The 24,397-nt window shown below is 41.1% G+C and overlaps 1 protein-coding gene across 3 annotated transcripts in view; it reads right to left on the bottom strand.

The window, feature by feature from the left end:
• Positions 1–24,397, bottom strand: part of TTC28 (tetratricopeptide repeat domain 28) — an 832,034-nt gene that overhangs the window by 437,064 nt on the left and 370,573 nt on the right. For all 3 annotated transcript variants that reach the window (XM_073629346.1, XM_073629347.1, XM_073629348.1), the window contains one exon: positions 7,628–7,775. In XM_073629346.1, the coding sequence (XP_073485447.1) occupies positions 7,628–7,775 (148 nt within the window). The remainder of the gene's footprint in view (positions 1–7,627; positions 7,776–24,397) is intronic.

Below are 24,397 nucleotides of genomic sequence, written 5' to 3'. Positions count from 1 at the left end.
ACATTAAAATATGAATTGTTATTGCCCGTTGAGGGACATAGGATTTCAGGAGTCCTTAAGCACTTGGGTATACTGCTGCCTGCAAGAGGTTGGGACATTGCCAAACATAAGATATTGAAACCAACCCCACCTCTAACTTTTTGCTTGAGTCCTAGGAGTTTGGAAGCCTTTTCTTCAGTCTAACTATTATTTTGCTTGCCTTATTATTCATATTTTTCTCGGTTGACTTTAATCAGTCAGTCTACTGTAGATTTTTTTTTTCTCTTTGGTAACTTCAGTGAAGACTTCCAAAAAGCTGCTTGAGCTAGTTTCTACAAAGCAGCTTTCTGAATAGTCATGTACTCAGCAACATTTTTGGAGACCATACTCAGACCCTGCCAGACTGGAAGTTTGTGTGCTAGCCTTGAATATGACCTTTGGGCACTGGGCTCAGCATTGTGGCCTTTGTGTACTGCATTTGGGTCCAGAGTCCTGGCATAACCTATGGTTTGACACTGTATCTCTGAAGGGCCCCTTGTAACGAAGACTATGTAATAGTATGTATGTAATAAAATATGTGTACATGGGAGTATGGTAAACATATTTGCTTATTATATAAGAAGGCCATGCTTCCTGCTTTGTAGCGCTACACAGTGGTTGTTCTTTACTGCTCCTTTTCACCATGAAAGTCATAGCAAAAATAATTTCAAAGTAAACGTTGCTATAATAACTAAAATGTATGTGCTTACTGAAACTATACGATGGTGCATACTGTATGTGTGGACTTTCCCCACAGGTCATCACTGGGAAGCTATCTACTGGCAAAATGAAAATGGCACCTGGCACAGCATAGATCCTTACTCTTGGGCAAGGTTGCCTATTAAACTAAGGTCTTGGGGGGGGGGCATAGGAGGCAGTTAAGGTTACCCTATGTATAAGTGAAGTTAGCTTTTTAATGACGTCTAAAAGAAGTCACTTTGAATAAAAGCAACTAAAACACACCATCACATGAAGCTGTTATAGATCCTTTTTGAGCACAATTCACAGAATGGCATGAACGTGTATTACCATCATCCATTTGCAGCTCCCTGAAGTCTTTTTCAATAAGCTAGATTCAATGAGTTGAACTCAATGTGCAAAGTAACTAATTGAAACTAGTGTTAACAGACACCAATGCATTTCCAGATGGATTCTGATTGGTTGCTAAGCTCATATATGTACTGCCATTATCAAATGGCAATCAGCAGTTGGAAAAAACTGCAAAAACAAAGAAAAGATATAAGCCATGCGGTTTGTTTAATGGCAATAAAAATGCAATGTGCGCCTGTAAAGGAAGTGAAGTTCGTTTATCCAGCCTGTTAAACTTTGAATTCATCAACCCCTAAATTTGTTTGCATAGTGATATGAATAGACAGCTGCAGCACTGGTGATGTCAGAGGGTTGGTATGACTCCTCTTACCAGTCAATGACTCTGCATGAGTAAAGATAAAGATGAAGAAAACTGTTCAGGCAAAGCTCAGACTGCAAAGTAAACTGCCAGTCCACAATACCTGAAAAAAAAACAACACGTGATTCCATTGCTCCACTTCCTGTTGTCATTTTGTGCTCCTTTTCATCATTTTATCTAGTACTAATTGACATACTAATGAAACAAGGGGAAGCATTATCTAAGGATAAGCAATTGGGCTAAACACAGACACACACTTCTGTATCTTTGTGTCAATAACCAAAATACTATCTGTGAAATAACTGAAGGTCTTTACACTTTAAATGGTTCTTGCATGAAAAAATGATATTCTCACAGTAGGATGTATATTGCTATCTTGGCTATATACAATAAAATGTATTAAACATGAAGAGCGTGACCCTACCTACTGCCAGTTGCAAATTGCAGCTTGGCAACAATCTTTGTGTCCATCTGTTGGAACATGTAGAGATCCAGCTGTGGTAATCACGTGATGTGTGATGGCAATCTCTCCCCTACCTAGCTCTGAGATTTACTAATGGATTTATTAAGCTGTATTATGCTACAAGTGGTAAAGTAAGCCATATTATCACAAGCAAACAGCTTGTGTGATGAGGTAATATGCATTATCAATACATGGAACATATTTCCCTACAATTTCAATATCTGGCTCATAAAACCTACTAGGTGAAAAGCTAGTAATCACAGTCAAGCAGTACTCATGTCATAATACACAGCAGTACTTGTATTGTATTGCACAGTGCAGCAGGGCTGGTGTCATATTATGCAGTCCAGAATTACAGTTATCATATTACACAATCCAGTAGAACTTGGAGAGGATAACTGATTCAGCCCATAGGCCCTAGCTGGAACTAAATTATTATTCTGAGATGGGCTGATTTTCTAAAGCTGGCCATATACTTTTAGACTTCTCTACTTCAACCCCATGGCTGAATGAGAAAAATTGTCACAGTCAGGGGTCAGGCTTGGAGACCAGTAGCTATAACAGTAGAGAGGCTCCAACTGACCAGCTGGATAAGTGAACAAGCAGGTTACCCTGGCCGATGATGTGGGCTCACCCGAGGTGAGGGCTCTAAGTACTAGCCGGTGTTCACCAGAGCTCCTGATGGTGGAGATGGGTTCTGCTGCATGTTAGCATCAGGTCACAGTCCTCAGGAATGCCCTACCAGGAGGTGAGCAAGCCAGGGTCCAGTAGAAGATATAGCAGGTTGGGATCAAGCAGAAGCATGGTCAGTAAACAAGCCAAAGGTTGATGACAAGTGGTTGCAGGTTGGGATCAAGCAGAAGTGTAGTCGAGGAACAAGCCATGGGTCGATAATGAGTGGTAACAAAGATACGCACGGCAACAAGAGTAACAAGAGTGAGATATTGGCTGGAGAGAAAACAATAATCTGACAAAGAGAAACATGGCTTAAATCAGGAGGTTCATGGGAGGAGCAAAGTTTTCAAGTTTTCACGAGAAGCAAGACTTAGGGGAAAGTTGTCTAAGCAATCAGGCAAGGAGCTGTCCACCATCTCAGATGGCTCAGCAAGAAGATTTACTGCCAGACACAGCAGAGGTCCTAGGTTAAGGTCCAGGCCCTGACATAAATCTATAGATTTGCGTGGATGGAGGAACCTCTCCTGTTTGCTATTGTATTCTGATAGCCGGCATCGATTTCCCCGACAGTGGCTGCTCCTGATTGGATGCAGCTGCTGTCCATTTGTCAATTTTCTTCGATTTTTCAAACCAAAGGGTACAGATGGCCACCCACGGATCAAATTTCAGCTGGTTCATTAGCAGTCAGCCCAAAAGTCACTCTCTGTATGATTAAAGGGTTAGCTCACATTTACCAAAAAAAAAAAAAACACCTATACAGATAAGGGGTGTCTGTAGATAAAAACAAACTATGCAGTTTTGACTAAAGTTGAATAATGCCCTTGCTATAGGTGTAGGCCATTTATGTATCTCATGAAGCCTGCTCTGAAAACTCGTAGGTCGTTGCTCATCGAGGACTAGCTTTTACTGCTCACCTCCACCATCACAGGAGCAAGCACTCAAACTCTGAGTTCAAAGCTACTGCATCAGGAGAGAGAAAGTGCATGTGAGGAGGTTTGAATCAAAGTAAAAGCTTGCTACTGTGATGTTAGAGGTGAACAGTAATAGCTAGGCCTCACTTAGCAACATCCTAGCACGTCCTGGGAGTTTTTAGCCAAGGCTGCAGGAGGTACATAAATGGCCTGCACCTATAGCAAGCGCATTATTCAATTTTGGTCAAAGCTGTGCATTTTTTTGTTAAAGGTGAACTAACCCTTATAAGTTTCAGAATGCTGTCCAATTATAATGTCTGAAAAAGGTTATAATAATTTGAAAGCCTGTGACATCATGGGACTGAAAACTATGTTCAGCAGCACACACCTACACTTCTTATTGTGGTGTCTATTTATTATCTTCATTCCAGTGGATGGAAAATAGTTGCATGGGACCTACTTCAGGAAACAAAGTCTGCAGACTACATTGCCAACAACTGGCAGATGGAAAGCCTGTGTATTACGATAAAAGAACTCTCCACAATTGAGAAGCAAAAATGATAAATGGTGGATTAAAAATAAAGCTAAGATGAATGGGGTAAACATGGGAACAGAATAGATAGATGAAAATAAAGTCAAAGATGTTTACAGTTTATGGAAGAAAAAAATTAATGCAGACATCTATCAGCTTTTTCCATACTAATTTGATCTAGCAAACTTGTTGATGACAAAGATGTATGAGGAAACAAAACTGAGGTCTTAGCAACAAAATTTATTAAATATCTGACATGAAACAATCAAGAAGAGGAATCTTGCTGACTGTAAATCCAAGTCTAAATAATATCTCTTCTTTTCGTTCACACTGACTGTTTATTCTAATAAAATAGGGGGCAGTGAGATCATACGACTGGACTGCCATTTTGACAAAAATATCCCCTTTATGATGGGTTGCTTTGTCTCCTTCATAAATTCTTTGTGGTCTTGCCTATAATACCACTCCTATGATTTTTCTAGGTGGAATCAACATACAGCCCCTCAATTTGATTCCATTACATACATGGTATGACTTGTTTGGTAAAGAATGTATGAATGTGAGTTTGGCGTCTAGACCCACTTTTTGCTTTTTTAGACAACATTGTTTGGTGATGGAAGGTGGCTTTGGTATTGAATTTTTATTGCCCAATTTTTGAAATTAATAAAGGCTTTTTGTATTTATTCACATTGTTGTCTACAGACATCTCTTTGAGATAGGTCAATTATACCCCGGAGGGTCATAATTATGGTCCTTTTGGCAGTTTTCTTTATCTGCCTTTGTTTTGTATATACCAGACTTTGACTTTTTTTAAAGGTATGGAGCAATAAGCAAAGTGCAACAGCTTACAAAACCGGAAGTCATCTCTACTCTAAGCTGCAGAATTATTGGTTGCTTTAACTGAAAATTTTGCACTGTTTGCATCTTATTAAATGTGTGTTGCTGGGGAACTAGAGGGATGAGACAGAATTTCAACAACAGAGGTCCTCCAGAGACAAAGGGGTTTATTTACTAAACGCAAATAGGCTGTTCACTTTGCAATGGAATTTCCCCCGAGCTAAGTGAATGAAGTGAAGCTCTGCTGACTTCCACCATTCAATCACGTGCAAGCAAAAAATCAGTTTTATTTGTTTTCCCTGCATATGATTGCGTATTCTTTGCAAAGTGAAATTTCACCACATTCACTAAGCTCTGTGGAAAATGGCTCTGCAAAGTAAGCAGCCTATTTGCCTTTAGTAAATCAATCCCAAAGTGTCTGGAGCCTACTTTAAGGTCTATTCGATTAGTTGGTACTGACTTAGTATTAAACTGACAACATAAGCAAGGTCTTTTAAATTAACCATATACTGCATTTAAGCTGGGCATGTATTTTTATATTTTATTTGCACTGAAAAGATGTGCTGGCAAAGGTTTCTATTACTACAACACGTACATGGGAAAATTTTAATTCCACTAAACTCTATCAGGTCTAATTTGCTTTTAAAGAAGAACATGATCCTCCTTCTCTTTTCTGGTGGGCATTTTGCCAGTTATCCCTCAGGGCCTGTTCACATAGGCATTAATAGCAGGCATTTGGTAAGCCTTTGGGAAACATTTAAAACACTTGCAAGATGCTTTGCATAATCTTGTGAATGTAAGGGAATTTTAGCACATATTCATGTTTGAGAAAAGCTTTCAATATCAGTTTATCATTTGGGAAGAGTTTGAGAAGCTTCTAATGTTCATTTGATAGGATTCTGGAGGCAGTGGTTTAAATAACTAATTGCTGCCGGGCATCAAAAACACTTGTCGATGCATCATAAAATGTATGTCTTTAATTGATAAAGGAATGAGGTGTTTTATAATCTCTCATACCAAAACATACCAAATGTCTATGTGAAGTAGGCCCTAAAGCGGAGCTCCAGGCTTCTTCAGAAAAAAATAAAAGTCAGCAGCTACCATAGGTGTGCGCAGCCTATTGCATTCAGGTGTGCACCCCAAAGATCAAATGCACACACATTTAATGAGATTTTTATATATAAATAAATATATATACCATATATATATATATATATATATATATATATATATATATATATATATATATATATGTGTGTGTGTGTGTGTGTGTGTAAGTATGTAAGTATATATATGTATAGTCCACACACACTCCCTCTGACTTCTTCTGCTCAGTGCACAGGTGACACTCCACCAGAAGAAGGCAGGCCCAGTACAATCTCCGAGGCTGGCGCATCCCCCCACTGAAACTTAATTGCAGTACTAGAAGAAAGCAAGGAGGAGGCCTTGTTCCTGCAGTCCTCCTGAGAGCTGGGAGCACCTGAAACTGCTGGGGGAGGAGGTAAGGGGGATGAGATTCATCCCAGTAATGTGCATGTCATCCAGGACAGTTGGCAACTGTGGGTGATCAGGGTGTTCCCAGGCACACCTGGCACACCCTGTGCGCACGCCTATGGCTAACACCGTAGCTGCTGACTTTTAATATTAGGACACTTACCTGTCCACGAATCCAGCGGTGTCTTCATCTGAGCCGATTTTTCAATCGGTTCTCGGGTGCTGCACCCGCTATCTCGGCTAAGAGAAACCGGCAGTGAAGCCATGTGGCTCCACAACTGGTTCCCTACTGCACATACATCGAGCACTGCACTTTGTAAATGGCCCAGCGACGGGGGAAGGAGGAGGGGGCCAAACTTCCGTCTGAGTTCGCCAGTTCGCCGCAGCGATATCAGCTGGAAGTGCGAGCGGGGGGGGGGAGGCAAACAGGCGAGCTTGTCTTTTGGGTGAAGATCCGCTTTAAGGTAAAACTGCCAGCTATTTTAGGCCATCTTCATACCTCTTTAATTCATAACTGCACCTTTGTTAACATGCAGTATTTTTAGAGTTTTAAAAGGGCTTCCAACGCACCAAAATAAAACAACCTGTCCAAGAGCAGACAGCACAAGGTCCTTGCTATTGCACTTCCGAGGCAGCAAGCCTTTCTCTATGCATCATTGTGTAGACTTAGGCCCTGTTCACAACTGAGTGATTTTCTGCTTGAAGCTTGTAGCTCTAAAATACTCGACAAGCCAAATCCCATTAATTTCAATGGCCCCTGTTCACATCTGAGCATTCTGTCGCCTGAAGCAAATCACCTGTCACGCAAAAAAGTACATGGCAGATTGGAGACAAATTGGGCCCCACAGACTTCAATAGGAACACCTGGAAATGTCAGAAATTAGCATTTTACGAGCGTTTTGTTGCACGTTTTCTGCTCAAACAGCAGCTCTCTACCCCTAGTCTCCTCCACCTCTCCTCCCTCTAGTGCTTTCTATTGGCTAAACAAAAATGCCTAAAGTTGTAAAACGCTTGTAATACACTTCTAAAACACTCCTAGAAATGCTCAAAAACTCAAATAAAAACACCTGAAAGTTGCTCTGCTCAGGTGTGAATGCAGCCTTAAGGCTAAACTAGCACACTCATGTATCCTCTGATGAATGAGTGCACCTTTATTGGCCACTGATAAAGTCTTGTTGGACTGGGGGACGATAAGTGACAAGGGCTTAGCCCAAGATCCAGGGAATTCTGTCTTTATACAGGAGACAACAGATACTGAATATGTTCAGATTGCAATGAATGTCACTCACCTCTCATAGGGGATTTCATTGCTGCTTCCACCATGCCTAGCAGCAGCTGTAAACTCTTGGGATCCTGAGCCAATCCGGATGCAAACGCAGCCAGGGCATCTGCATGGCGACCAAGATACTGAAGGGCAACACCCTGTCTGAAGTATGCCTAAAGACAAGAGAAACATCACATTTTAGCACTCAGAGCTAATACAAAATCCCACTATGATGATGAAACAATTACAAGCAATAGAGACCGTTTATCTCAATGACATTTCTGAAATATACAATACATATAATATATATATGTGGCATGTTTATGCACAATATATAATCTTTATTTAGAAAGCAGCTGGTGAAATGTGGCATTTTATTTCAGTAGATTAAACCTGCTTTTACTAGTTTTCACTACTGTTTCTCTTATCAGTCTATAAACACATGAAATTACGCTTGGCGAACACATACGCAGTAAAAAGGTGTTATAATGCATCAAAACCTGTAAAGGACAGTAAAAAGATACCTCCCTGAGCGTCCCTCGGTTGAAAACTCTGAACTGTGGTTGGTTAATGTAGCAAAACATGGCGAAATTGTGGAGGCGAAAATAGAAATAAACAATACAAACTCCATAGTCCATCTCAGGAGTGAGAACAAGATGGTGGCTACGTTCCTACTTACAATGGGACCATGGAAAAGGAGCTTAGCCATCCTTAAGTTTGAAGTTGGATCACAACAGCAAAACAAAAGGAATTTGGGGATGTGGGGAGGCTGAGAGCAACCGAAGGTATTTTACTTAGTAAAGAATACATATTTGAATATAATTTTTTAAACCAGAGTTTAGGGCCACTTTAATTTCTTTATAAAGGCAGAAATGTTATTGGATGTTATTGTTATAATAATATGGTAATAAAATTCAGCAAATTACTGTGGACAGCGAGCAGCACTGGGGTTGATTTACTAAAACTGGAGCGTGCAAAATCTGGTGCAGCTGTGCATGGTAGCCAATCAGGTTCTAACTTCAGCTTGTTCAATTAAGCTTTGACAAAAAAAAAAAAAACTGGAAGATGATTGGTTTCTATGCATAGCTGCACCAGATTTTGCGCTCTACAGTTTTAGTAAATCAACCCCAATGGGTTTGGGGTGAAATTGAGAAAAGTCATTTAAAGTCATTTAAAGGCCAACTAAACTTTTCAGTTTAAATCAGATACCTACATTCAAGCTGTATCAAAACAAAGGTGTTCAAAGTCTTAGAATTTGTTTTATTTGGGAATAAAATAATGCTGCAGAAGAGGAACCCTACTCTGTGTGGGACCAGCAGTCTCCCTGCAGAGGTCCGACACATCTCCTGCTTGGTCAGCTCTATAGCTCATCAATCAGCAGGTAGCATCATTTTTCCTGATTACATGGATTAACAGTGTCATCAGAAGTGTCTGCTTCTCTGTGGTCCACAAAGAGTGACTGGGCAGTGACTTACTAGGTAAATGGCACCGGTTGCAACTTTTTCAGGAAGGCTTGTAGTCCTAAGGTTTGGGTAACACTGCTTTCCACTGTTCCTCTCCAAGTCACATTTTTTGCAATCATTTATACTGTTGTTGTGTATTGCAAAAGGGGATATTTACTAAAACTGGTGCACACAGAATCTGGTGCAGCTGTCCATAGTAGCCAATCCGCTTTTAAACTTCAGCTTGTTCAATTAAGCTTTGATACTAAAACCTGGAAGCTGATTGGTTACTATGCACAGCTGCACCAGATTCTGTGTGCATCATTTTTTGTAAATCTCCCCCAAAGTGTTTAATCATAATGTCACTTTCTATGACAAGATCAGTTCTTCAGACATATTTCACTCACGTTTTGCACAGATAAGCTCCCCAATATATGTGATATGTTTAGTTTATACTGCAGTTATTGAGTTTAATCCTATCGAGAATCTCAATGACATCTATATAGATCTTCTATCAAAGTACAAATTTATTTGACACTATCGCCCTTTCATGGAATTGTACCGAGTGACATCATAAATGTCTCTGTCTTTAATTACCCTGTCCTTTAGGATTTATTTCTTATCTTCTATGCTGCAGCAGTGAAGGCATTGTGCTCATTTTCTGCCGTGCTTAAATGATGTATTCATTTCAGTGTCTGTCTGCCAGCAAGCACTTTCTGATCTCATATTTATTCACTATATAGCACAATGAAAAAAAGTAGAACAGATCAATAAAATGAACAAAAACTATAACTGCTATGATCCCCTTGGATAATGGTTTATTTGTTCGTATCAGTCTTCACTCGACAATCAATGTTAATCAAGCCGCTACCGATTTTGCAGCTTTTATTTCAAATGAAATGTAATATTATCCAGTAATACACTGATGGATAGAGAAATAGGAAAACAATGGCAAGCAAGGTAAATGTGGTTATCATTCCCAGCCCTAGGGGAACCCTGAAGCACCAGTCTGCCATTCAGTGTCACTGTGTCCGCTCCACTACAAGTCAGACAGGTAATCCCTGACTAATAGACTGGATAACTGGTGTGGAGTCAACCAATGCTTACTTTTTATGAATAGCACCAGGAGACAAAGCAATGCGTCTATTGTATGGCATCCTAATGTATATTTCATGTGTATGGATGCTGTCTCAGCTACTTTTTTACAAACAAACGTTTGTTCAAATGCTCAGGATAGGTGGACAATAAGATATAACACAGCTGGGTTGGTATCAAACGCATGGCCTTAGAGGAGGACTCCATGCTAAAACAGGAAGTGTCTGAACAGGGCATGGTAAGACTGCCAGATATTATTTTAACCACTTCAGCCTCCAAAGGATTCACCCCCTTCCTGACCAGAGCCCTTTTTGTGATTCGGCACTGCGTCGCTTTAACTGACAATTGCGCGGTCGTGCAACGTTGTACCCAAACAAAATTGACATCCTTTTTTTCCCACAAATAGAGCTTTCTTTTGGTGGTATTTGATCACCTCTACGGTTTTTATTTTTGTGCTATAAACAAAAAAAGAGTGACAATTTTGAAAAAAAAGCAATATTTTTTACTTTTTGCTATAATAAATATCCTCAAAAAAATATTAAAAAACAAATTTCTTCCTCAGTTTAGGCCAATATGTATTCTTCTACATCAAGGGTGTTCAAACTTTTTTCAAAGAGGGCCAGATTTGATGAATAGAACATGCTTGAGGGCCGACCATTTTGCCTGACATTCTTAAACCATTAAAATTTGGTCTAATGCCCCGTACACACGGTCGGATTTTCCGACGGAAAATGTGTGATAGCACCCTGTTGTCGGAAATTCCGACCGTGTGTGGGCTCCATCACACATTTTTCATCGGATTTTCCGATACACAAAGTTTGAGAGCAGGCTATAAAATTTTCCGACAACAAAATCCGTTAAGCTAGGAGTAAGCACTCAGTCCTGAGTGCGAAACGCGTCAGCTTATCTGTACTTTCTGCATGACAGTCTTGTTATTTTGATGATCCCATTTTTTCAATAAAGTGAAAATTTTTTGACTACATCAGGTGTGCGGCATCCGAATCTTCTCCTCCAACAAAATCCGTTGTCGGAAATTCCGATCGTGTGTACACAAATCCGATGGACAAAGTGCCACGCATGCTCAGAATAAATAAAGAGATGAAAGCTATTGGCCACTGCCCCGTTTATAGTCCCGACGTACGTGTTTTACGTCACCGCGTTTAGAACGATCGGATTTTCCGACAACTTTGTGTGACCATGTGTATGCAAGACAAGTTTGAGCCAACATCCGTCGGAAAAAATTCTAGGATTTTGTTGTTGGAATGTCCGAACAAAGTCCGACCGTGTGTACGGGGCATAAGTGTGTCTGTCTGAGCGCTAATACACGGCCCAACAAGAATTCTCTTGCCTTTGTGCTGTGTGTGGTGAATAGATGAGCACGGGCGTGTTATTTGGATATACCGTATTTAATCGGCTTATAACACGCACCTTCACTTTAAAAAGGAAGTTTCAGGAAAAAAATCTTAAATTTTAAATAAAGAACTGTGAAGCAAAATAAGGGTCAGTGCCCATCAATGCAGCCTAATCAGTGCCTATCTGCAGCCCCTACTCCATTGCCATGAATGCAGCCCCCACCGTATTGCCATGAATGCAGCCCCCACCGTATTGCCATGAATGCAACCCCCACCGTATTGCCATGAATGCAGCCCCCACTGTATTGCCATGAATGCAGCCCCCACAGTATTGCCACGAATGCAGCCCCCACAGTATTGTCATGAATGCAGCCCCTACCACATTGACATGAATGCAGCCCCCACCACATTGACATGAATGCAGCCCCACCACATTGACATGAATGCAGCCCCCACCACATTGACATGAATGCAGCCCCCACTCCATTGCCATGAATGCAGCCCCCACCGTATTGACATGAATGCAGCCCCCACATTGACATGAATGCAGCCCCCACCACATTGACATGAATGCAGCCCCCACATTGACATGAATGCAGCCCCCACCGCATTGACATGAATGCAGCCCCCACATTGACATGAATGCAGCCCCCACATTGACATGAATGCAGCCCCCACATTGACATGAATGCAGCCCCCACCGTATTGCCATGAATGCAGCCCCCACAGTATTACCATGAATGCAGCCCCCACAGTATTGCCATGAATGCAGCCCCCACCACATTGACATGAATGCAGCCCCCACATTGACATGAATGCAGCCCCCACCGCATTGACATGAATGTAGCCCCCACATTGACATGAATGCAGCCCCCACATTGACATGAATGCAGCCCCCACATTGACATGAATGCAGCCCCCACCGTATTGCCATGAATGCAGCCCCCACAGTATTACCATGAATGCAGCCCCCACAGTATTGCCATGAATGCAGCCCCCACCACATTGACATGAATGCAGCCCCCACATTGACATGAATGCAGACTCACCATTGCTGTCAGTGCAGCCTGATTCATGTCCATCTGCAGCCTTGGAGGAGACAGGGAGGGGGCGGGACGAGCGCCAGCAGATATACAGGAGAAACTCCTGTTTTTGTCAGCAGCCTCTTTAATTGAAAGTCCCACCTCCTATGATGGACAAAACAATTGTCCAATGGCAGCGCAGGAGACGGGACTTCCTTTTACACAGGACGCCGTGTAAACAGGAAATTCTCCTGTATCCTGTATGGCCCTCGTCCCGCCCCCTCCAAGGCAGCCAGGATATCTATCTTTTGTGGCCCCCGGCGCTCGGGAATTCGTCGGGGGCCACAAAAGATATATATGTCAAAATTACCAGGCGGGCCGTCCGAAACCGGACCGCGGGCCGGACTTTGGACATGCCTGTTCTACATACACAAAGAAGATAAGTGCATGTGTTCAGCGTCATATCAAGAGGTTGTCTTTGGGAAATAGATGTATGAGTGCTGCCAGGTTGAAGGGGTGGGGGGTCAGCCTGTCAGTGCTCAGACTGTACTCCGCACACTGCATCAAATTGGTCTTCATGGTCTTCCTCTTCTAAAGATGATGCACAAGAAAGCCCACAAACAGTTTGCTGAAGGCAAGCAGTCTAAGGACATGGATTCTGATGAGATCAAGATAAACTTATTTGGTTCAGATGGTGCCATATTTGGTTCAGATGGTGTCAAGTGTGTGGTGGCATCCAGGTGGGGAGTACAAAGACAAGTATGTCTTGCCTACAGTCAAGCATAGTGGTGGGAGTTTCATGGTCTAGGGCTGCATGAATGCTGCCAGCACTGGGGAGATACAGTTCATTGAGGGAACCATTAATGCCAACATGTAGTGTGACATACTGAAGCAGAGCATGATAACCTCTCTTCGAAGACTGGGACGCAGGGCAGTATTCCAGCATGATAATAACCCCAAACACACCTCCAAGATGACCCCTGCCATATTATTATTACAGTCTCCTGAGTCTGGTTAGGTGATGTCATAGGTTTTCTTTACCCTCTTAATCCTCCAGTGGTGGGTGCATCCTGAAAGCTGCATCTATCACCTGTGTACTCAGGGTGGGTAAGGAGTCTTGACACTCTTGGCTCACGGGAAGTGTTGCTAGATTGGTAAATCTGGGGTTGACAGTGCTGAAGAGGAGCTGAGTAGAGAAGCTGGAGCTGTAAGGGATCCATATTATTATTATTATATTATACAGGATTTATATAGCGCCGACAGTTTACGCAGCGCTTTTTTAATATTTTTTGCCCATACTGGAAATGGACTTTATGTTTGTAAAATATTATAATAAGCTTAATACATTGGGGGAGATTTACTAAAACTTGTGCACACAGAGTCTGGTGCACATGTGCATATTAACCAATCAGCTTCTAACTTCAGCTTGTTCAATTAAGTTTTGACAATAAAACCCGAAAGCTGATTGGTTTCTAATCACAACTGTTTTGCTAGTATTTTCTCTTACAATAGAAACACAATATACATGGAAATTATGACCTGAAATTTTAGCGCGTACTCATTTTTAATGATAATACCTGTCAAAGGCAGGACACAAAAGAATATTTTAAAATTGCACTGTATGTCATCTTTAAGGTCACCAAAACCTAAAACACATGTTTAAAGGTATTGTGTAACATTAGTAAACGTATATATAAAATAAATCAAGAGCTAATAGATTTTCATTCATGAGAAAGAGAACCTCCAGACAAATATATCACTCTCCAAGTAATGTAACAGAGGAGCAAAAGCTAATCTACATAGGATTGGCTCCAGCCCCCACTGTGCTTCACCATGTTAATGATAAAAGAACCAGGCACATAAATATTCATTCAATATCAAATGATCCATCATATTTAAAACCTGTGCGTTCTGCCTTTTTTTTCACTAGCAACATGTTGTGAGTATGGATTTCTTTTTGTTTCGGGTTTTTTTTGTTGTGTTTCAAAAACAAGTTGAACTTCATGAAATAACATGGCCAATCTGTTAATGCCTAAAAACATATCCCAGCTGCTGGGCAGTTTAGGCTAGAGATACACATAAGCTGAGTAAAATATAAATTTGGGTTTTTTTGTCCAAACTTTAGATATGTACTATTTGTTAATAAATAACACATAAAGGAAACATAGAGAATAGGGTGAAACCACACTTGTCTGTCATTGAGACCTGTAGGGAACATTTAGTGGCCCATAATTTAAATAAGGACAAATGGAGTACAGGAAGTAGCTGTGAAGTATACTGTATAGCAGGGATATAGCAGGGATATGCAATTAGCGGACCTCCAGCTGTTGCAAAACTACAAGTCCCATCATGCCTCTGCCTCTGAGTGTCATACTTGTGGCTGTCGGAGTCTTGCTATGCCTCATGGGACTTGAAGTTCTGAAACAGCTGGAGGTCCGCTAATTGCATATCCCTGCTGTATAGCAAAGGAGTCCACATTGTGCTCATGTGTACTAGAGTGTGGTCATTATCATCAGCAAATACCAATGTAGCAAATTACATACCAATGTAGCAAATTAATACAGCTCTGTAAAACCTGAGCTAGAAGACTAGAAGAGATTGTCAAGGATCAAGCACTCATTAATGACTCTGTAAATAAATGAACACCAAATTAACTTAAAAATGCCAACTATAACCAGGGGTATTTACTAAGTACAAGCTGACAGATTAGCCTGCCATTAGCTACAGTGCTGCTATTGCTTAGTTAAGCCTGTTTATCCACATCAGTCACAACTGGCAAAGCAACCTGGCTTGCACCAGGATGCCGGTGGTTTAGAACACAATATGCCTTGTTTTACTAAGCACTGTTTAGTGTGCAGAATGCTCATCATAGGATAAATCTAATTTTGCTTAGTGTTAAAGTGTTAGTAAACCCACAACAGTAAAATCAGTCTGTATATGCAGTAAAGCATGCTTGTTATACTCACTGTGGAACCTAAGGGGTTAATCCTCTTGCATTGCCCCCAAAGCATGTCCGGATAAGACAGAGTTAGTGGAGTCAGGCAGCACATGATCAGTTTGGTGTGTATTGCTAGAGAATTTTTTTTTCTTGGGAGAGTGCATGTGATCAGCACAGGGCCAATCGGCACTGTCCAGACAGAGGGTCAGGGGTCCTACATCCTGATAGGACAGCCAGTGCAGTATGAAAACTCCTCCTACAAGCTTTAACCAGACACTAATAGAAGTCACAAGACTGCTATATACTGATGGGAAAAGGTATTTAGCAGTTTATATTTACTGAAATGATTGCATCTCCACATTCTGTGTACTGTGGGAGACCAGATGAAGTAAATGCGGGGTCTTGGGTATAGTAACACTTTAAAATAGAGCCAGCTGAGAAAAATGAAATGCCAAAACTGCCAGGCTGTTGAGCTAGTTCAATAGTGTGGGTACATAGACCCCTAATGCATATGGGTGTCTGAATTATCCTATCGAGCATGATAAAGTTACTGAACAGCAGCTTCAAGGAAGCTATCATTGCACCAGTGTCTATGAAAATGAATGTACGAGTAATTGTATTTTCCACCTATTGACTACTAATTAAAGTGAAAGCCTAGATCTAACAATTCTTAAAAATATTCCCTTCCCCTTCCTCCCACCTATCCTGCCTATCCTGCTTATAGAATTGACAGAAAGGGAAGTTGTTTACATGGCTGAGAGCGACTATTGAGGGGTCTTTTTCTATAAGTTAAACTGCAATAAGTAAATTAACTGGAATCCTCAACGCTTAAAGTGGAAGAACAGCCTAAGTCTAACTATCCTTAAAAGTGTTCCCTTCCCCTCCTCCTACCTATCCTGCCTAACCTATATTAAAAAGATGTGTGTACTTACCTATCTTAAATCTGCTCTGATCTGGTCAAGTGGCCCTGCAGCTCTGGCTCAGGGAGCGCTTGGCAACAGCTGCGAATTGCAGGAACAGTGACATCACCCATTGGCTCCTTTGGCCAGCTGTCTGTTGTCAGTGCTCCCCCCTCTAATGCAGCAGCCACTCACTGACACAGGGGAGCCGGAGCTGTGGGATCACATGACCAGACTGGAGCCGATTAAAAAAAGGGAAGTACACACATCTTTTTATTATAGGTTAGGCAGGATAGGTAAGAGGGGAATAGTTAGATGTAGGCTTTTTCCCTTTTTAAGTGTTGGGGATTCAAGCTGTTGATTTACTCATTGCAGTTTAACTTATAGAAAAATACCTCTCAGTGGTTGTTCTCAGCAGTGTAAACAACTTCCTTTTCCTTCATTTCATACATAGAAGCATATTAATAAGGGCTCATGCACACCATATGTGCTCAGCAGCCTTTCCCAACTATGTATGAATGTGAGTTAGGGCCTATTGAGTGTTAGCTTCCTGAGGGCAGGGACTGATGTGAATGTACAATATATATGTAAAGTGCTGCTTAAATTGATGGCACTATATAAGTACCTATAATAAATAAATTAACTTTTTCCCAAGCCATACACAAGGGAATTTGCCTCAATTCCTATAAGTTCAGTTCACACCACTTTTTATTAAATGTTACATTACGACTGTAACGGAACATCCCACACTCTGCTTGAGTGCTTCCGTCATATACCACTTCCTCCAGTCTGAAGATAGATATTAGATATTATAGCCGCATATTACAACCAGGAACTAGGCAGGACTCGTTTGGCTGCAAAGCTGGATCTGTTTATTTGAACAAGAATACAGGCTTTTATACACTTGGGAAGGAGGTTCCCCCTCCTGATCATATTACCCTAACAATACAAACTGTAGCCAGAAACATCAATTAACATGAGCTAATTAACTAGTCATTTAACCAGCATGGGTGACTCAGAGGTCTGACCTTTCAGGTCAGACTTACCGTCTTCTAGCTCAAAAGACACAATACACATTATCATAAGTATAAATACAGAACACCTTCACACAATCAAAGGAGCCCCCAGTAGCAGACGGACTGCCTCCTACATTGAAGACCATGAAATACATATCTAAGCAATGCTTTGATTAATCAGGGATTGCAGATGGCATGACAACAGTCTACAAAACTCTTACAATGTTCCATCATTTTTCTCAGTCACCCTGTGCCCCTAATAGACACAGGGTGACTTAGACATAGGAGGTGCATGGGGAGCTGAAACAAGGGTTTCCCAACCTCTCCAAGGGATTCTGGGTTCCATGGGCCCCCACCCAAAGTGATTCTCATCAAAATGACGCTTTAGCACAGTGTATAATGTGGTTGCTGATGTGAATGACCCCCAATTCACATTCAGTGGTGGTGAATCATTCACTGTCATTACCTGGAAGATTTATCTGCAGTGAATGTTTGCTTTCTAAATATGCCCATAGTGTTGTCTATGAAAGGAAGGGATGCTTCATTCAGGGTAGTGAATAACAAAAGAAAAAAAACAAAGCAATTGATTCCAAAACACCAACATGTCTTCTCATGTGGCATGCAGAAAAATCACACAGCTTTGTTTCATTTGTCACTCTTGCACAGCTCCTGGACCCTGTTTCCCTGTGATGGTATGTACATTTATCATAAAGTTTTTCCTTGCTGTGATTTCTGATTTTTGTTGCCAGTGCGTGTTTTTCTAGGTTTTATGTTGCTGCCTAAACAATACTATACATATATGTATTTTTTATCTCTGAGTGACACATAACTGCAAAAATTAAATATTTTCTGTTAAGATAATGGTCTCCAAATATGTATATCATTTTTCATATGCTGTATAACAATTTAGTATAATATAGCTATATATGAACCCAATAGTGATTATGATATATTTCTTAGTACCAATAGGATCACCTGAAGAAGCTAAAAGCGAAATGCGTTGCGATCCATTGGCGCTGATCTGGAAGTTCTGTATGCTTGACCTAGGAGCCAGAAGGAATCCTCTAGGACTACCTGGTCTCCTAGTCCCATAGGCCATCCATGCTACTTCTATGTGTCAGCCTCCTCATCTGTTCTCTTGTATGAGACAGTGTACTTTTCTAGATAGGTTCATGTGTATATACAATCTTTTTTCTCAAAATATGTGTTTTTTAATGTGATTCAATAAATTATATATTTTTAATAGAGACCATTTCTCTTTCCTATTCGGGTTGATAGTGGCAACCTTAAAAGTCAGTTTTCTTCTTTTTTTCTGTTTTTGCTGGACCAGATTGTTCCTTAATACAATTGCTAAGATAATGCTAGAAAATTTGGAGGGGGCTGAACACGCATGCTTCTTATTTATATTCTTTTTGTAAAACATCTGTTCTGCCACAATACCTTTCTCCTCTATTGTTTGAGGAGTTTCAGCAAAGCAGTGGAGATCACTCCACTGGTTTCCTTATGCTGAAAGTGGTGTCCATAATCCAATTGTGTAAGGCGGTGCAGAAACAGCTCCTAGGCTGGTCATACACTGGTAGAATTTCATTGGAGTATTCATACATAAATTCAGAAAAAAAAACGTTCATCAAACCATTCAATGGTACCATTATGGATTCAACAAATTTTGTATGAAAACTCAATTTCAGTTGACTGCTAATCTTTCAAATTTAATGTTCTTTCTCAGGGTGCATATGCACATTACTATATGCATTTTTTTTGCAAACAAAAAACACAATCACAGTTAGAATTTCATTAACTAAAGAAAAATATTTCTTCTACTTTTATTTTTCTCCTCACTATGGTTGAAAATGATCATTGTTTTTAACAAAAAACTATTAAAAAATCAAACAAAGGTGCTGATTTTTTTAAATTAAATTCTGCTGGGGTATGGCCAGCTTTAGGGCCATCTTACACTGGTGATTTTGCTGCCTGCAAGGTCACTGAGAGGTGCAACTAAAGCTTTTCCTAAAGAGCACCATTTCCTTAGGGATCATTTACACTATTGCATTTAAAAAATACGCACTTGCATTTTTATGCATCTTCCTCAAAAGACATAATGCATTTTTTGCACAACTCAAAGTGTTAAAATGTAATGTGCAAATGATGCAGCAAGCAGAATTCTTAAAAGCAAACACATTTCCTCCAATGCAACACACTAATGTGAGAAGAGATTTATAGATTATAATGGTAATTAGTTTGCATGCGCTTTTAGCACATTGTGATCCTGAATTGTAGTGCACATACAATACAATGGTGTGAATGGGCCCTAAATGGCTAAAATCCCACACTACTGAGGGAGTTATGATGATGTAATATCTTGCTGGTTTGGACAGCAAGGAAGCAACACATAAAAGAAGGTAAGCGATCTTTCTCAGCAATCTTGTTTTGTCAGAATTAAAGTGGAACTATAACTACTGATGTGTATTTTTAAAAATGTTTTACAGGCAAAATAACAAAAATAAACACTATAATTACTTTTCTCCTCCCTTTGTTCCTCACATTCTAAAGCAGTGGTTTTAAAGTAATGGCTCTTTGTTAGCCCTGATCTGGCCCTTGGGGCACTATTCCTTCCACTGACACCAACAATGAGGCACCATCCCTCCCATTGACACCATTGATGGGGCACTGTTCTTCCCATTAACACCAATAATGGCACACTATTTTTTCCACTGACACCAATGACAAGGCACTGTTCCTCCCACTGACCTCAATAATAGGGCACTATTTCTTCCACTGATATCAATGAAGGGACATAATTTTTCTCACTGACTCCAATGATGGGATACTATTCCTCCCACTGACTCCAATGATGGGGCATTATTCCTTCCATAAAGACTAATGACGAAGCATAATTCCTTCCACGGAGACCAATGACGGGGGAATTTTCTTCCCACTGACACCAAAGATGGATCACTATTCCTCCCACTGAAACCAATGATGAGGCACTATTCCTCCCACTTATACCAATGGTAGAGAACTATTACTCCTTCTAGTAACAACAGGCTCTATGCCTTTTTTAATCCCATTTGCCACCAAGCCTGAGACATTGTTTATTCCCACTGACACTGGGGCATTTTCTTTTCCCACTTGCCACAGTCTGACCTCCTTAAAATCTGAAGGACTATAAACTTGCTCTTTGTTTGTGTAGCAATAACTCTCGGTGGAGCTGCTGGTTTAAGCGGGCTTGTTACCGTCACTCTCCTTCCCTCTGTTTCACCGGCACCGGGTCTAGGGTTCCGTTGAGTTTACCTCTGGACGACACACGCACCAACACTTGAGTATGTTTTCAATGCTTTATTAAACGATTTACTAAGGAAGTAGCAGGAAAGAGGCAGAAGGGAAACTGCAGAAGAAACTCAAATATCTTCTTGTAAGGTTCTTGACAAAAGTCCTGGTAGAATTTGGATATTACAATAGAATACGCTCCCCTCATGGGACACATTCCTTTGCTCGCCTAGATAGGCCTCTCTCACTTGCCTAGCAGCCAGTACGTAGCACGAACAAAAGTCTCTGCCACAGACTTGTTTGGGATAAACCGGTACGATCCTCTGCCATAGGATGTATTGGTCTTTCTGCAATGAATGTCTGTCACAGTGCTTAAACCTTTAAGCCAACCCGGCAACACTATGCTGTATAGTTACTTTTAGGATACGTCTTCCAACCGAGTCACCAGGCCCCTCTCCAGACCAGCATGCCGCGTGATCCTTCCATGACGGGTCCTCCCCTGGGATCTCCTCGGTTGTCCAGCTTCCTCCCTTTGGATAGACAGCTCAGGACCATTCCTCGGCTGCTCTGGTAGACCCCAGACAAGCTTCTGGGTCCACCCCTGCGCCGCAGCGGCGTGGGCCTCTGGAACAGAGGACCACGAGATTGCTCTCTAATGCATACCTGTCGGCCAGGAGGGCCAGCAGGTGGCTGTAAATACGAACCCCCCAATATGGCGTCTGTCCCATAAATACCCTCGCCCGGAATGCAACTCGGAGGACCACCTCCGGAACAGAAGAGCATTCATACGCTTCGACACGTTGCCTTTACAACACTGACCAGTGATAACAGCGACACCCACCGGTCAGCATGGAAACACACACAACGTCAGCCAAGCTGAAACAGAGGCAAACTTAACCTTCTTAATGAACAAATTACTAAATTTACCTAACATATGGTAGATCGCAAATCTACCAGCGCTACATTTGGATAGTTTGGAGACCCCTAAATATGCTTCTTGCTCAGTGCCCTTTGCTACTGTCCACTTCTGGGCTCAGGCATCTAACATCTCTAATGAGTTCACACACATGCATATAGTGCAATACATTTCCAGAGTCCGCATGTCAGTATCAAAACTCCGCATCCAGGCAACTCACTGGATAAATGAGGTAAAGCTTCACTTTGCAAGGAATACCCAATCTCATGCAAGGACAATACAAAAAAAAAAAGCATTGGTTCTTGCTCGTGATTGGATGATGGAAGTCAGCAGAGCTTCCTCTCATTTACTAAGCTCTTGAGCAACTGCACTTGCAGAGTGCACAGTGCACAGAGTGCCTTTAGTAAATTAACCCCAGTATGCAAGATATGTGTGGAAGATCTAAGCCACCCTTAAAATAAAGCAGTAAGTTAAGGAACGAGTGATAATGATGATGAAATGAAAATCAACAAGCTGAATGTTTATCGATGATTCATTCAGTAAAAAAAGGTCTCAGGCAGAGAATTGATCAAACTGGATGTGGACAAGGCAGAGGGCATTTGTAAAAATGGATTGGCAACGCTTTGATCAACTTCCAGTACATGCAGATTAAGCTATCTCCTATTAAATGAGAACAGAGATAACAAACCTGACATAAAAACTGATGAACGTGTTATGACATAATAACCTGAGGCAGGTGACATTTTCATCCTGGCTAACACACAGTTAAAAGGCTGATTTCCTTTATATGGAAAAAATGGATCAATCACTGAGATTTGCCTGAAGGGTAAAAAAAAATCTATATTTCCAATAGTCAGGCAAACTCTGCACTGCTTACATTTTTTTCTTTGCTTGGTAGAAGAAGACTTTACATTAAAGTAGAACTGTGTGCCTGCAATACAGGAGCTGTCAGTGCAACTTAAATGGTCAACATAACATATAATATACTGTAAGGGCACTTAAGCAATTTTAGGCCAGCTTCTGTGTTTAACAGCTTGAATTTACCCCTTCCTGCTTTCAATCATCAGCCCATAATCATGATGAGCAAACAAACTGACCAATAATGACACAGAGATAGCGGAAAGGGGAGAGCCTCAGAAGTCCTGAGTTTCAGAATGTCAGGGTCTTGCGAGGTATGGGACCAGTGATGCATGCACCTCTGTCTACCTGTTGTACATAAAGTATATGGGGATCAGAAAGTTTAAAAGCATTGTACATTTTCAAATGTTTTTATTGTTTTAACTAGGTATTAGTATATGTGTATTCCCTGTGTCGTTTGTTTGTCTTACCTTGCAATGATGGGCTTACATGTTGTGGCTGCCCCCTGTAGTGTCATGGCTGATCGATTCCCCTATTGTCAATATTATCTTTCACCCAGCATGTCCCTATTTGCTAATGGTACAGGCAACTTCTTCTTCCGTGTCACACAGTTGTAGATTTACTAAAATTGGAAAGTGCAAAATCTGGTGCAGCTCTGCATAGAAAACAATCAGCTTCCAGGTTTTATTGTCAAAGCTTAATTGAGCAAGCTAAAGCTAGAAGTTGATTGGCTGCCATGCACAGCTGCACTAGATTTTACACTCTCCTGTTTTAGTAAATCAACCCCACAGGGTCCAATCCTTGTCCAGCCATTTCCTCTAAAATATGTACCGCACCAAATACCATGGTATTGCAGTACCATGGGATCTGGTGAAGGGAAATGCATTATGTTTGTGATCTGCATCTGGGGTGCCGTTAGGAATATTATTATTATTATACAGGATTAATTTAGCGCTAACAGTTTGCACAAACTCTTTACAATATAAAGGGAGACAATACAGTAACAATACAATTCACCACAAGAGGGTTAGGAGGACCCTGCTCCTGCGAGCTTTCAGTCTTATAGGGAGGGGCTGGTGAAACAAAAGGTAGTAACTGTGAGGTATGATCTGATGAGGGAAATAGAAGATTCGGTTGTTAGCTGAAGGCAGAGTAGGCCTCCCTGAAGAGATGAGTTTTCAGGGTTTGCTTAAAAGTGGATAGAGTAGGAGATAACCGGACAGATTGGGGTAGTGAATTCCAGAGGATGGGAGAGGCTCTGGAATATATTAACACCAGCAGCAGATCACACACCCAGTGCGGTTTGAACGCGGTGCAGGAAACATGCACTGAAAGCGGGTTTCTTGCACTGCATTCTGGTGTGAACAAGCCCTTAAAGTGGACTTGAAGTAAAAAATGCAAATTTTATGCAGATCATCTAGAAAGGTCAATTGTGCCTAAGCAGCACTCTGAAAGATTTATCTTGAATTCCTTCTGAATAACAGCAATGCACTGCGAAATACTACATCTAAGGCTATCTAAGGCACTGTTGTGAGTGAGATTTGGTGATTTCACTTCTGTACTGGTTCCGTCTTTCCTTGCTGGAGAGGAAACTGTACATAAGGGCCTGCAGTGCAAGGATCTCTCTGCTTCATTCATTCTGAGGATCTGTGCTTTCTGCACGGCTGCTGCTCTTTTAACCCACCGTTATAAGATCATGAGTCAACACATGACATAACATAGCAAAGCCCTACCTTTACCTACACAAGCAATCCTGGTTATTGGTCCTTTTGCCTTCTGTTTGCCTTTTTTGGCACAACAATACTGGTCCTCTATTAGGCAAGGCTCTCAATGTGCATTATGTAATGCAAGCGAATTAATTGATTCGTATTGTTAAACATTATTCTCCATTACAAACCATTACACTATATTGTGATCTCTAATACAATTAAGCCTCACGCGCCAATATAAAACATAAGGCACAAATAGCTCGTACAATAAGCGATATCTG

Source organism: Aquarana catesbeiana, linkage group LG01 (genome assembly GCF_042186555.1).
Source record: "Aquarana catesbeiana isolate 2022-GZ linkage group LG01, ASM4218655v1, whole genome shotgun sequence".
NCBI lineage: Eukaryota > Metazoa > Chordata > Amphibia > Anura > Ranidae > Aquarana > Aquarana catesbeiana.
Note: the sequence above shows the minus strand (reverse complement) of the source record. Positions and strands in the feature narration are given on the sequence as shown.